The following is a 13,322-nucleotide window of genomic DNA, read 5'->3' on the forward strand; positions in this document are numbered from 1 at the left end:
TTTTCCCCTGTCTGTGGCTACTCTTCGTGCCTCCATGTTTGTGCATGTCAGCACCTCTTCTATTATATTATCAGACATGGACATCTTCCATGCATCTATTGGGGAGACAGTACTAAACCCAGGTGCAAGCCCTGGCCGACTATTCAGAATATTGTGGCTAGAAGAGTAAGAGGGGCTCATTCTGTTAGACTCAATATCCATTTCCTCTTCAGAGGACTCATCAGAGGACTCCTCTGTATCTGACTGGCCTTGTTCAGTGGGGGGGACAATAGTCTGGGTCCTCTATATCTGAGATGTCAGATTCTGAGTCAATGCCTCCTGGATCATTTGTAGGGCAAGGTCCACAGGGATCCTGGCTGACCTCATAGCAGCCATGTTACTTTAGATATTTAAAAAACCCCATCAGAAAGGACAATGTTTGAAATGCACAGAAAACTATAAATCATGTATGTTACTGTGTAAAAATGAATTCCTGATCCATCAGAAGTGTAAGTGGGACAGTCGGAGCTGATAAGAATTAAAGGTTTATAGAAGATTCCATAGGAACTGCTTGGGGTCATTTTTGACCCCACTTGTGGAAGAGTGGGGTAGTGATACAAAAACTGCATTTTTTTTAATTAATGAAAAAATAAATAAAAATGCAAATGGCCTCATGTTACAAACATATTTTATGAGGAATACCTGGAATATGATTATATTACAACTTTTCATTTTAAAGACTTTGAAGAAAAACAACCCATGGGGTCATTTTTGACCCCACGTGTGCATCTAAGGGTTAATTAATTTATTATACCGTATGCCAGCGGCGGTAGGCAGACCACGTAGACGTTTTCTGGAAATCCACGCGCTACAAGATGCGTTCATTTGCTGCCGTAAATGTAGGAACTACATTTTCTGTGATATTACATTATATTACATTATAACTAATGTGTACTTTATCTAAGGATGTAAGGGTTTTCTACTTCGTTTATGTTACTTCTTAGACATATAGTTTCGATAACAGTACCAACTACCATTGCTATGTAGATTTGGGCTTGTGCGGTACTGAAGGTCCTGAACGCAGCACGGGCCTCTACTGTTGAGATGGGGTACTGCAGCCGCGGCTCCGCGCTGGGACTGGTCCTTTTGCAGCCATTTTCTGTCCAACCAAACAGCCGTCTCAGGAAGGTAACCAACCAGGGCTTCATTGCAGGTTTGTTCCTGGCTCCGGCCAATGATTGCTAACCGATTTCTCGTTAGCTCGAATGGAAATGTCCGTCTCTGTCTGATTTTTTTTATTTGTTGTCTGGGTGAATGAGGGCTGCTCATCAGGAAGTATCCAGCGGGTGAAAGTTTAAAAATGACTACTAAACATTTCGGCCCTGGTCACGTCTTGCTATGCTGTGCACCACAAAGAACAGGCCAAGGCGGACGCGAATTGCGTTGGATTTGCAGTGAGAATGTATTTAAGGGACACTCAGTGCCTGAATAGGGTTAACTACTCAAGGTAACAGCCCACTGGAAAGCTTCTCTTCATTACGTTAAAAGCACTGGTTTCCCCAATATTGGCGAGCCCATTGGCTAACTCCATCCCCGGGTTAACATTAGCTAACATTAGCTAAAAATGTCACAGCTGCGACTGATAACCGCTACTTACCACACGGTAGCCAAACACATGCCAGTGTATTTAGCATGTGGCTAACGTAAGCTGGCCTCACCGTTGGCTTACAGCTGTTTTACGTTTTCCCTTTCAGATAAATGCTAACAGTTCCAGTGGGTAGCTAGCTGTGTCATGCCAAGTTAAACATTTCTCAGTGCAAACACACAGGCCGATATAAAAGTGCGCACAGTGTGAGGGAGCGCTGTTATTGTGGCATTCCTCATTATACACGTCTGAGTACCAAAATACGCTACTTAACCAAGCTAGTCGTTAGTAGAAACTCAGGATGCAGATAAACCCTCTAAAACAAGCACCAAGACGCAATAGCAACAAACCCGCCAAGTCAGTCTGCTGGAAAACAAAAACACACGCATGTATCAGGATTGGGTGACAACACAAAACGCGTTTGGCGCACTATTAACGGCTAGGTTGTCTCCACCCAATAAGAGCTACTGATATTTAGTGTACATTGAAATGTTGAATGACTTACGCTATAAAAACATTGTGATGGCCTTCTCTCCCCGATAGATGCGATGTTATAATAAAGTAGCCTTTGCCTTTAGCTTACCAGTTGATTGAATAGCTGAATGACCTCGTCAATTAATACGTAATAAAAGAAAAAATAATTAAAGTGTCCTAACCTGCCTGCAACAATTAAAGCTAGCTGCCCCCTTATTTACAAAGAGTCGCTAGAGTAACTGCATCTTTTAGTTGGTATTATTTTTAATGCCCTTCCTGACACAAGCCCAAAGGGATTTGTGTCTCCTTCCGGGATCGAACCAGGGATCTTTCACTTGTTAGGTCAACCCTTGATGTATGTTTAGCTGTTGATTGCAGGGCTTGACATATGGCCTAAAACATTATGATAAAAATGCTCAAATCAGTCAGCATTGATCATTATCATGATCCATTTAAAAATATTATTACTTTAAACTTTAAATCTTCTGTGTTCATTTAAACAACACCTTACCCTACTCGATACAACAGTAGGTCTGCTACTGTCAAACAAAAGATCAATAAATAAAATGGATAAATGGTTTGTTTAACAGCTGCACTTTCTTTTGTGCTCACCCATGTCAGACATATCTAGGTCAGTCTGAGTGTTGGAGTCACAGTGTAGCTACGGAGAAAAACATCAAGCTGGCATTATTTATTCTGTTTCATAGCTCACAGCATAGTAAAACAGCATGTGGCTGAATCCCAAAGGAAAACATCTTCTCCTTCCTAGAGGAGCATGCGTGCTGGGACCCTTCTAAATAACTCAGATCATGCCTAAGGTGTGGCTCTAAGAAGCTGGCTACATTCAGGCTTCGCAGGTTTACTGTAGTGCTACAGCTCCAAATAACTAAGCCAGCTGTGTGGTATTGCAGATGGACGGAGACAGCTCGACCACCGACGCCTCCCAGCTGGGCATCACTGGAGAGTACATGGCTTCCAGTCACTATGTTCTCCAGCCTCAGGAAGGTAAGGAAAAAACAAAGTGTCAGTATAAAATCATCATCTTCATTGAAGTGCATTTTGGCTTTGTTCTTATAGAGCTGACTCTCTGTGTGTTTCATAGATGATGGAGATGAGAATCTGAATGACCATGAAGACGGCAGCAGTAAGGAGAACTACAGGGAACAGGACATATATCTTCCCATTGCTAATGTGGCTCGCATCATGAAGAATGCTGTTCCTCAGACTGGAAAGGTTTGTGAGGGATGAAAGGGAAGAGAAAGAAAGAAAACAGAAATAATAACGCCTTCACACAGTATGTTATTCTAAGTGTTCGCACGGATGGATACATCAGGAAATTTGGGGTTCTTTATTTATTTGGGGACATGTGAACAGGAGGAGCTGGGGTTGAGCTCACAAAGAGATTCTTAACCTCCTCAGTTTCACTTTCATCCTGGCCACCTTTAAATAGCTTTCACTATTACGATAAGCACCTCTTCTAGCTTTGCCCCAGCAAGAAGGGCTGTCTGGTGAGATGTCTCACTCATGCTACTTTGAGAGCCATCGTTAGAGATAGGAGATCACTCTTTAATGTCATTGCACAGTCATACCTAGTACAATAGTGCTGTACAAGTCCTTCAGGGTGTGTGTGAATGGGTGAATGACTGAATGTAGTGTAAAGTGCTTTGGGGCCCATAGGAACTAAGTAAAGCGCTATACAAATACAGGCCATTTACCATCTACCATTCAGGGAGGGAAGAGGATGTCCAGTGATTTTGGGGCCATATTAATGACCCTCTGAAGTGCTTTTTTGTGTGCCATGGTGCAGCTGGAGAACCACACACAGATGCAGTATGTCAGCACACTTTCAATGGTAGAAGACGACCAGCAGCTCCTTCAGGTCCATTTTTCTGAGGATTCTCAGAACATGGAGATGCTGTTTTGCCTTCTTTACAACCACTGAGGTGTTTGTTTGAGCTCCACTGGAGGTCTGAGTCTATGTGCACACCCAGGAACTTGAAACTGGAGACCCTTTCCACACACTAACCATTCATGCTGATGCAGCTCAGACTTCCTCCTTCTGAAGTCGACTACCAGCTCTTTTGTCTCGGTGGTATTGAGGTCCAGGTTGTTGTCTACACACCAATCTGACAGCCTCTGAACCTCAGCTCTGTACGCCGTCTCGTCGCCCCCTGAGATGAGCCCCACCAAGATGGTATCATCTGGGTGGGTACTGACACAGTCATGTGTGTACAGAGTGTACAGTGGGGGACTCAGTACACAGAGTTGTGGAGAGCCGGTGTTAAGGCTGAGGAAAGATGAGGCCCCTCTCTAACTCGCTGTACACGGTCTGACAGGAAGTCTCCGATCCAGCAGCAGGTGGTCGGAGGAAGTCCGATATCCAGCAGTTTAACTATTAGTCTGTCGGGGAGTATCGTATTAAAAGCAGAGCCAAAGTCAACAAAGAGCAGCCTGGCGTAACGGCCCTGTTGTTCCAGGTGGGAGATGGTGGTGTGGTGTAGCAATGGCATCTTCAGTTGATCTGTTAGCTCTGTATGTGGCAGGACATGATGTGATGTCGGACCAGTTTCTCGAAGCGCTTCATTATAACAGGTGTTAGAGCAGCTGGTCGGCAGTCGTCGAGGCTGCTGATGTTGGTACACTTTGGCAATGAGACGATTGTGGCCGACTTTAGGCACGGCAGGATCCAGGACTGGGACAGTGAAGCGTGAAGATCTTAGCGAAGACCCCCCCGGCCTCTCTGATCCCTCTTTTCAGCTCAGATCTGGCTGCACTGTACTGCATGCTGTCACCAGATCTGAAGGCAGAGTCACGTTGCTTCAGCAGGACCTGGACCTCTTTAGTCATCCAGGGTTTCTGGTTGGAATACACCTGGAGACGTTTGTCCACAGTGACACTGTTGACACAGAAGTTGATGTATGAGAGCACTGATGTGTGCTCTCGAGGTCCAGGTGTTCAAACACAGTCCTGCAGCTGATGTGATGCATCTTCTGGACAGGTTTTCACAGTCTTTGTGGCTGGGGGGGGAGTAGGGGAGTGTATGCAGGGATCAGCAGCATGGACATGTGGTCTATGTGGTTACGCAAGTAACCTGAAGTTCTCGTTTCTAGCATTCACTAGGACCTTGAGGTTACTGTTGGGATTTGTCACTGTATCAATAAAATTGAATTGAACTGAATAGCGTTCGTTTGGATGTCTCACTATGGGAAATGGAGACTCCATTATTACCAGACAAGCTTATCTCAAGCAATCACTGCAATAGCCAGCAGCTCACCTATCCACGTGAGGACCCAGTGCCAGCACTGCTTGAGCTACACCTGAAGTGGAGACGTCCAGCCTGTAAAACCAGACGAAGGTGAGAGGTGAAGACCAGCTCACTGCTGCACAGATGTCCTGGATTGACACCCCTCTGAAAAGGGCCCAGGACACTGTCATATAGCAAGTTAAGATATGCTTCAAAGTATATGAGGAGTACGCAGGGAGACACATCACATAGTGAGACATGGAAACGAATGCTAAGAGTGAGAACAGCGTTCTTTTTAACTATTTTTCTTTGGCCTGATGCAGTTTCCAAAGGCCAGCTGTGAATCCTCTGTAATGTCTGCATCTCTTTTTTGCACAGATTGCAAAAGATGCCAAAGAGTGTGTGCAGGAGTGCGTGAGCGAGTTTATCAGCTTTATCACATCTGAGGCGAGTGAGCGTTGTCACCAGGAAAAGAGGAAGACTATCAATGGGGAGGACATCCTGTTTGCCATGTCCACGCTGGGCTTTGACATGTATGTGGATCCACTGAAGCTCTACCTGCAGAAGTTCAGAGAGGTGAGGCGCAGCTTCCCATTTATTTGGATATTTAAGTTGAGATTCTGAATATTGTCATGTTTCTGTGATTGCTTACTGCTCAAGTTTTGTGTTTCATTGTTAATACTGCTGTTTGATGGATCCAAACTCCTCAAATAACTCGAATAACTTCTCAAAAGTCAGGAGTGCTATGAATGCAAGTAGCTTTGATGATCACATACAGTTTTAGAACATGATACAGTTATTATGCCCTTTTTATCTACCTGTGTGATTCACAACAGTCCAATTTATCAGGACCATAAGACAGCTGTGTTCACAGGTGTCACCAGTACAGTCAGAGAGTTTTATTTGCAATCTAATTTGATTACCCAAAATCTGATTAATTAGCTTGAAAAATGTAAGTTTGCATAGCTACTTGGATTCCTCTGACCCATACTGAAGTGGTGCAAGTGGAGGGATTGGGATAGATCATGCTGTTAAGCAATGAAAAAATGTAGAATGGAATTCTCAGTCGAATCAGGGAATTCATAAAGGGCACAACTCCAACAAACTTTGTTTTTCCAGAAAGCAACATAGTGCTAGTACGAGTAATGTTTGTGAATGAAGTCATGGTCATGCTGATTAAAGCGTTTTCTCATGTAAGCTTATAGATGAGATATTATTTAGAAATTGGTAATTAAATCATGTTGTAATTTCTTCTGGGTTCTTGCCATGTTAATTAGTTAATGTCGTTACTTGTAATGACTGTTAAATACAGCGGTCCTGCTCGCTGATGATCAGATAATCAAACACACGTGCTTGGCAGCACCTAGCTGCTTCTACTCTTTTAAATGCTGTATGTGTAACTGGTGTTTCGTAGCACTGCACAGAATAACGTGAAAATGTTTTCTGCTGTCTTCCAGGCAATGAAGGGGGAGAAAGGAATAGCAGGTGTGACTGTGGGAGAAGGCCTTAGTGAGGACCTCTCAGAGGACAGCTTCAGTAAGTGAAACACAAGCAGCTTCCCCCCGTTAATGAACAGTCCTAATCAATTCCACTTCTTTTCTCTCATCAGCAAATCCACTGCCAGCTGGGATTATCACAGCAGATGGTCAGCAGCAGAACGTTATGGTGTACACCACATCATATCAACAGGTAAAAGCACATGATTGCTGTGCTGTCCCTTTATCCCCTATCTTGCTACTAAGAGGAAACACATCAGTCATGTAGTTGGATTGTTTTATCCTAATTTTGGAAAACTCTTTGCAGTCACCTCGACAGAAAATTGTGTAATAAAAGCATAAGCTAAATCTGATGACAGGTTTCTTTGGCAGACTCTGCACAGATGTGCCTGATTACATTTTACATTTCTGTGTGGACACAGCCGAGTGCTCGTTATAGTTTCTATATTGTCTCATGGTCTTTGATTCGTATTCTTTATCTTGTGATTGTTTGTTTTTCGTCAAAAGTGGAATTTTGTTGGTGATGCTCGCTTCTCTTTGTTCCAGATTCCCACTGTACAGCAGATCCAGTTTTCATGACGAGGCTCCATCACTCCCAGCCTGAACACCGCGGCTCCGTGCACACTCTCCGATCACCGATGACATCTGACCCGGCCGACGGGTGAAGGTTATCAGAGAGAGAGCAGGGGGTGTTGCAGAATCCCTCATGTACAGAGAAGCCACTACCTGTTTAGTAGAAAGTGTAGTTTCTAGTTGCAATGTTCCAGATGTTTTGGAGCTTCCAGAGCAGCTGGGAAATTCAAGGCTTTATTTTAAAGGCTAGTCTTCGTACATGATTTAGTGATGAATTCCTGTTTGTGCTTTCGTGTTAATGTGTTTGCTTTTATGCTTTTTTTTCCCTTCCTCTTTTCTGGGGTAGGGCTGGGATGGACGGGGTTATAAAGGGAAATGTTGCATTGGATGCTTTTTTTTTTTCATGTCTTCTCTGTTTGAATCAAGAGGAGCCGTGTTGTTACTGTCTTACTAGATTATGCAGCTCTTTTGTAAATTGACAGTTTACCATGTGCTTTAATGTCATAAAAATCCTTTGAATAAAATTTGAAAAGCGATGTTTCAGTCTGATTATTATTTCATCACATAAAGCACCTGCAGTTTGCACTTTTAGGCACAAACTCCAGAGCCTAACAGGCAGCTAGCAGCTATGTGGGCAGCAGTGAAGGTACATCTGACTGCCTGCTGCAACAGTCCGGCAGGTTAGGATCCAACATGCAGGACTCAGAGTACCCGCTCCTCTTCCGTAGGGCTAACTAGATGCTGAAGTATTGCAAACATGACTTATTAACATGTAAAGGAGAAAAAACCACTGACCCACTTTGACTGGTGCCGAAATTATTCATAAATGATGTTTTTGCTTGTTCGTATGTAATAATGCCTGGTTATTGATAGGACTGCCTTTCATGTCTTACTGTTTAGGATCACACTGGTTTAATGGTTGAAGGCCCCCAGTGACGTGAAATAATAACTCCCCTCGAAAGTGTTGAACCGTAAATGTAACGAGTCTTTTATTCGTTATGAAGGCGTCATTTATAATGTGTTTGATTTTCCAAACACATTGATGCTTTTTGTACAAAGTGTCAGCTCAGCCTGAATTTCACTTGGTTACTCGCCTGTATCGCACATCACTATTGTTAATGTTAGCCTCTATAACATAATGTCCATAGATGACGGAGCTCCCCTACGGCCATTCATACTGCACCACAGTAATTAGGGAATAGATAATTAAATAGAAAAGTTCCTGTTTTTTGTTTGTTTGGGGTTTTTTGGATGGGGCGGGCTTACAGTCTACTATATACATTTTTGGTGTTGATTTCTGGTCTGTTCATCTTAGTCTCATCTCAGTGTTTTGTTATTCCTTCGGTCTCCCCGGCCACGTACCCGTTTCTGTCTCCTCTCTGTGTTTCCCCCAGTCCCAGTGCCAAACCCACACGTCTTAGTCTGAGTCTCAGTGTGTGTTACTTCCTGCTTTATTTTGATAGTCTCCTGTCATGTATGTTATGTTCAGTTTTGTGTTTGTCCTCATCTCCTGCTGTGTATACATTGTCTGCGCCTCTCTCTGCTCTGTGTTACGTCCCCTCTAGCTGTGTGTTCTCCATAGTTCCTAGTTTGAATATATAAACATAATGATGTATCAATTGCAGAATACCCATATGAGGTCCTGTATAATATACATGCACACACCTCTAACTAACCAGCCTCTCTGAGACTGATTTAAGGCTCGTGTTATTATTGGGCGATAACATGTCAAAATGCTCCCTAACAGCTGATATTTTTTGGGGTGGCTTCCTAATGTGCTCGTGGTGATCCTCAGAAATCACCTCAGATCCAGTTCAAAATTTGAATTCCCGCGTTTTTCCAACAGCTTGAGTAACATAACAAGGCAGTTATGCCATTTATCTGTGGCCATGTGCTATTCTTAAACCGATAAGGGCCTCGACACAGGATTCATTTGGGCACGCCCCCTTTCCTGGGCACAGGCCTTTGGGCTTCATTGTCAGGACATCACTACTGCATCTCTCATCTCCCAGTCCTGCATCTGGGTCCCACGCTGCTTGGCACACAGCTGGACTTGATGTAAATTTGTTTTTCACAATGGTTACAGTTAAAAAACAGGGCATTTTCTTTGAATTAACAAACCTTTTTTCTGTAATTTAACATATTTATTTTTTACAGTTTAAATCATGCTGACACATTTTTTTTTTCATTTACGACAGCAAATACTGTTGAAAAAACTGTTGAATTTCACCAGACTCACATTCGGTAAAAATGGGCTGTATTTGGTAAATGACTCTGACCTTCCCGCTGTAAGGTAATCATTTTACTTTAAGTCATCTTAGCTACAGTGGCTTGCAAAAGTATTCGGCCCCCTTGAACTTTCCCACATTTTGTCACATTACAGCCACAAACATGAATCAATTTTATTGGAATTCCACGCGAAAGACCAATACAAAGTGGTGTACACGTGAGAAGTGGAACGAAAATCATACATGATTCCAAACATCTTTTACAAATAAATAACTGCAAAGTGGGGTGTGTGTAATTATTCAGCCCCCTGAGTCAATACTTTGTAGAACCACCTTTTGCTGCAGTTACAGCTGCCAGTCTTTTAGGGTATGTCTCTACCAGCTTTGCACATCTACAGACTGAAATCTTTGCCCATTCTTCTTTGCAAAACAGCTCCAGCTCAGTCAGATTAGATGGACAGCATTTGTGAACAGCAGTTTTCAGATCTTGCCACAGATTCTGGATTGGATTTAGATCTGGACTTTGACTGGGCCATTCTAACACATGGATATGTTTTGTTTTAAACCATTCCATTGTTGCCCTGGCTTTATGTTTAGGGTCGTTGTCCTGCTGGAAGGTGAACCTCCGCCCCAGTCTCACTTCTTTTGCAGACTCCAAGAGGTTTTCTTCCAAGATTGCCCTGTATTTGGCTCCATCCATCTTCCCATCAACTCTGACCAGCTTCCCTGTCCCTGCTGAAGAGAAGCACCCCCAGAGCATGATGCTGCCACCACCATATTTGACAGTGGGGATGGTGTGTTCAGAGTGATGTGCAGTGTTAGTTTTCTGCCACACATAGCGTTTTGCATTTTGGTCTCATCTGACCAGAGCACCTTCTTCCACATGTTTGCTGTGTCCCCCACATGGCTTGTGGCAAACTGCAAACGGGACTTCTTATGGTTTTCTGTTAACAATGGCTTTCTTCTTGCCACTCTTCCATAAAGGCCAACTTTGTGCAGTGCACGACTAATAGTTGTCCTATGGACAGATTCCCCCACCTGAGCTGTAGATCTCTGCAGCTCGTCCAGAGTCACCATGGGCCTCTTGGCTGCATTTCTGATCAGCGCTCTCCTTGTTCGGCCTGTGAGTTTAGGTGCACGGCCTTGTCTTGGTAGGTTTACAGTTGTGCCATACTCCTTCCATTTCTGAATGATGGCTTGAACAGTGCTCCGTGGAATGTTCAAGGCTTGGGAAATCTTTTTGTAGCCTAAGCCTGCTTTAAATTTCTCAATAACTTTATCCCTGACCTGTCTGGTGTGTTCTTTGGACTTCATGGTGTTGTTGCTCCCAATATTCTCTTAGACAACCTCTGAGGCCGTCACAGGGCAGTTGTGGAGCTGTTTTGCAAAGAAGAATGGGCAAGAATTTCAGTCTGTAGATGTGCAAAGCTGGTAGAGACATACCCTAAAAGACTGGCAGCTGGAATTGCAGCAAAAGGTGGTTCTACAAAGTATTGACTCAGGGGGCTGAATAATTACGCACACCCCACTTTGCAGTTATTTATTTGTAAAAAATGTTTGGAATCATGTATGATTTTCGTTCCACTTCTCACGTGTACACCACTTTGTGTTGGTCTTTCACGTGGAATTCCAATAAAATTGATTCATGTTTGTGGCTGTAATGTGACAAAATGTGGGAAAGTTCAAGGGGGCCGAATACTTTTGCAAGCCACTGTAAAATAAATATGGATGTCCTCCAGTGCTGTCCCTCAGCCTCCTTGTAGAAACACCCATGGTATCGATTTCACATGACGCTCAGTAAACCTGACCTCTGACCTTCAGGTTGAGGTCACTCCGATTCATCTGAGGTTTTTAGTAGATGCACCTATGGTGGAGATCCAAATCCCAGATCTAACCGCAGTATTTCATCCATAAGTTTACAAACTCTACAAGCTTATAAAGCAACTTAAATAGCAACACCCAGTAGATAATGTTTTGAAAATATGTCTATTAAAAAGTGAAACTGTGGCATATAAAATAAGTACTGATGCTCTATATTAATGCTCATAACATACTCTGTCACTAAATCATCCAGATCTTTGTTGAGGTAAACGCAGAGCTCCCTGATTACACATCAAGCTCATCCAAATTATACAAGTATTTTTACCTGGCCCATGTGTTTCACTCTGCAGTCTTCTTCCTGTCCTATAATCTTGGCTTTTTAAACAGCTGTATGAGTTTGGCACATAGCACATCTGTCTTTGAGAGAAATCTGGGCAGCAGTGGCACCGTGGTAATACGCTTTAACTTTGCATTCATCTGAAAAGAGAAGTTATAACAAAAAATACTCTGAGAAACTCTAATTTGACGAGCACACATTCACATAATCCTTTACGGTTTCTTAGCTGTAGATTATCAAGTCTGCCAAAAAGAGCTCAAACGCTCACGTCCTCAAACATGCACCAAAGTGGTCATTAAACATCTTCACCTCCTCGATGACGCTATGAAATTCTCCCTGTTGCTGTCTTGTGAGAATTCAATTCATTTGGCACAACTAGCTGGAGTGAGGGGTAAGCCCACCCAGATAAACCCAGAATCTCAGTTTCATCCTTGTCTTGTTAATAACATCAGGACCAGCTCATTGTTGCCTGACTTCATGTTTTTCACACTTCTTTATTATGAGAACAATTTTTTAAAAGAAAAATCCCAAAGTTTTCTGTGTGTGTATGTGTTATAAAACATTTATAGATCCAAAAATGAGGAATTGCATGTCATGTGTATCTTTTACTTGCAGCACTCTCAGTGTGTAGGCCTTTAGGGAATTTCTGTTTTGAAGTCTTTAGCTGAGAATTTTTGCTACTTTCAGCTTCCTTTTAAACCACACATCATTAGTGCAGGGCAGCTCTGCCTGTGAAACAACAGGCATTAAATGCTCATTAGCTATTTGAAAATCGTTAGCCACTGAGAATACACTAATTTATTCACCTTTGACACTAATGAGACCATAGTACAATAAAAACCATGAGGAAAGTGTGATAGTCTGACACTTTTGTCTGTGACGTCTAAATCTACCAGTCTTTGATATACAGTCTGTGCTCATTACAAATTTCAGGTGCAACAAGAGGAATAAAAAAATAAAAAAATAATAATAATAATAATGAAAAATAAAAATAAAAGGAATAAAATTGTCCACAAGTTAAAAATAAATATTTTTACAACTCACTATGAGCAGTCAGTTTTCACAAAGGCAGTAGAACATAGTCAATATTTAACACAATGATCTACCAAAAAGAACTGTAAACTACTTATTTCACCAAATAAGAGCATCTATGCACCACCCAGACTCGAGACAGAGCTATCAATCTGTCGATCCTTTTTGTGTCTGGGCTGGGAGCGGCTTCCTGTGTTGAGTCAAATTAAGCTGCAGGCCCTGCGACAGACTGGCGACCAGTTCAGGGTGCACCCCGCCTCCTGGGTTCCAACCCCCCTGCGACCTTGAATACATACCTTACTGGAAGTCTTCAGTGTGACACATACTACAACATATCTTCTATATGCATTTTTATTTTTATCTGAAAATTCACCACTGAAAGTAGCTCCACTCTCACAGTCTCATGGCTCTTTTCAGGGGGCAGGGGGCACTGTGTTCTTTTAATGGCTAAAGTAGCACCTGCTAGGTTTCTTAAATGAGTGCGCTAAATTAT

General features: G+C 42.7%; 1 protein-coding gene across 2 annotated transcripts; it reads left to right on the top strand.

Moving 5' to 3' along the window:
• The first annotated feature begins 1,091 nt into the window (after window positions 1-1,091).
• nfyba (nuclear transcription factor Y, beta a) lies at window positions 1,092-7,941 on the top strand. 2 transcript variants are annotated; one of them, XM_063460342.1, is made up of 7 exons: window positions 1,092-1,192; window positions 3,010-3,103; window positions 3,201-3,331; window positions 5,721-5,918; window positions 6,800-6,878; window positions 6,952-7,031; window positions 7,385-7,941. In XM_063460342.1, the coding sequence occupies exons 2-7, from the start codon at window positions 3,010-3,012 to the stop codon at window positions 7,415-7,417; spliced, it is 615 nt and encodes a 204-aa protein (XP_063316412.1). In that variant the 5' UTR covers window positions 1,092-1,192; the 3' UTR covers window positions 7,418-7,941. The 2 variants fall into 2 exon arrangements, with proteins under 2 accessions (XP_063316412.1, XP_063316411.1); XM_063460341.1 differs by lacking the exon at window positions 1,092-1,192 and adding an exon at window positions 2,789-2,916.
• Window positions 7,942-13,322: the final 5,381 nt, after the last annotated feature.

This window comes from Pelmatolapia mariae, linkage group LG17, assembly GCF_036321145.2.
Source record: "Pelmatolapia mariae isolate MD_Pm_ZW linkage group LG17, Pm_UMD_F_2, whole genome shotgun sequence".
Lineage (NCBI taxonomy): Eukaryota > Metazoa > Chordata > Actinopteri > Cichliformes > Cichlidae > Pelmatolapia > Pelmatolapia mariae.

What these genes read in the sequence shown, in the direction of transcription:
- nfyba (XM_063460341.1), top strand. An exon ending in ACCTGCAGAAGTTCAGAGAG is followed by an intron (nt 5,919 to 6,799) that starts GTGAGGCGCAGC and finishes GCTGTCTTCCAG; the next exon opens with GCAATGAAGGGGGAGAAAGG. An exon ending in ACACCACATCATATCAACAG is followed by an intron (nt 7,032 to 7,384) that starts GTAAAAGCACAT and finishes TCTTTGTTCCAG; the next exon opens with ATTCCCACTGTACAGCAGAT.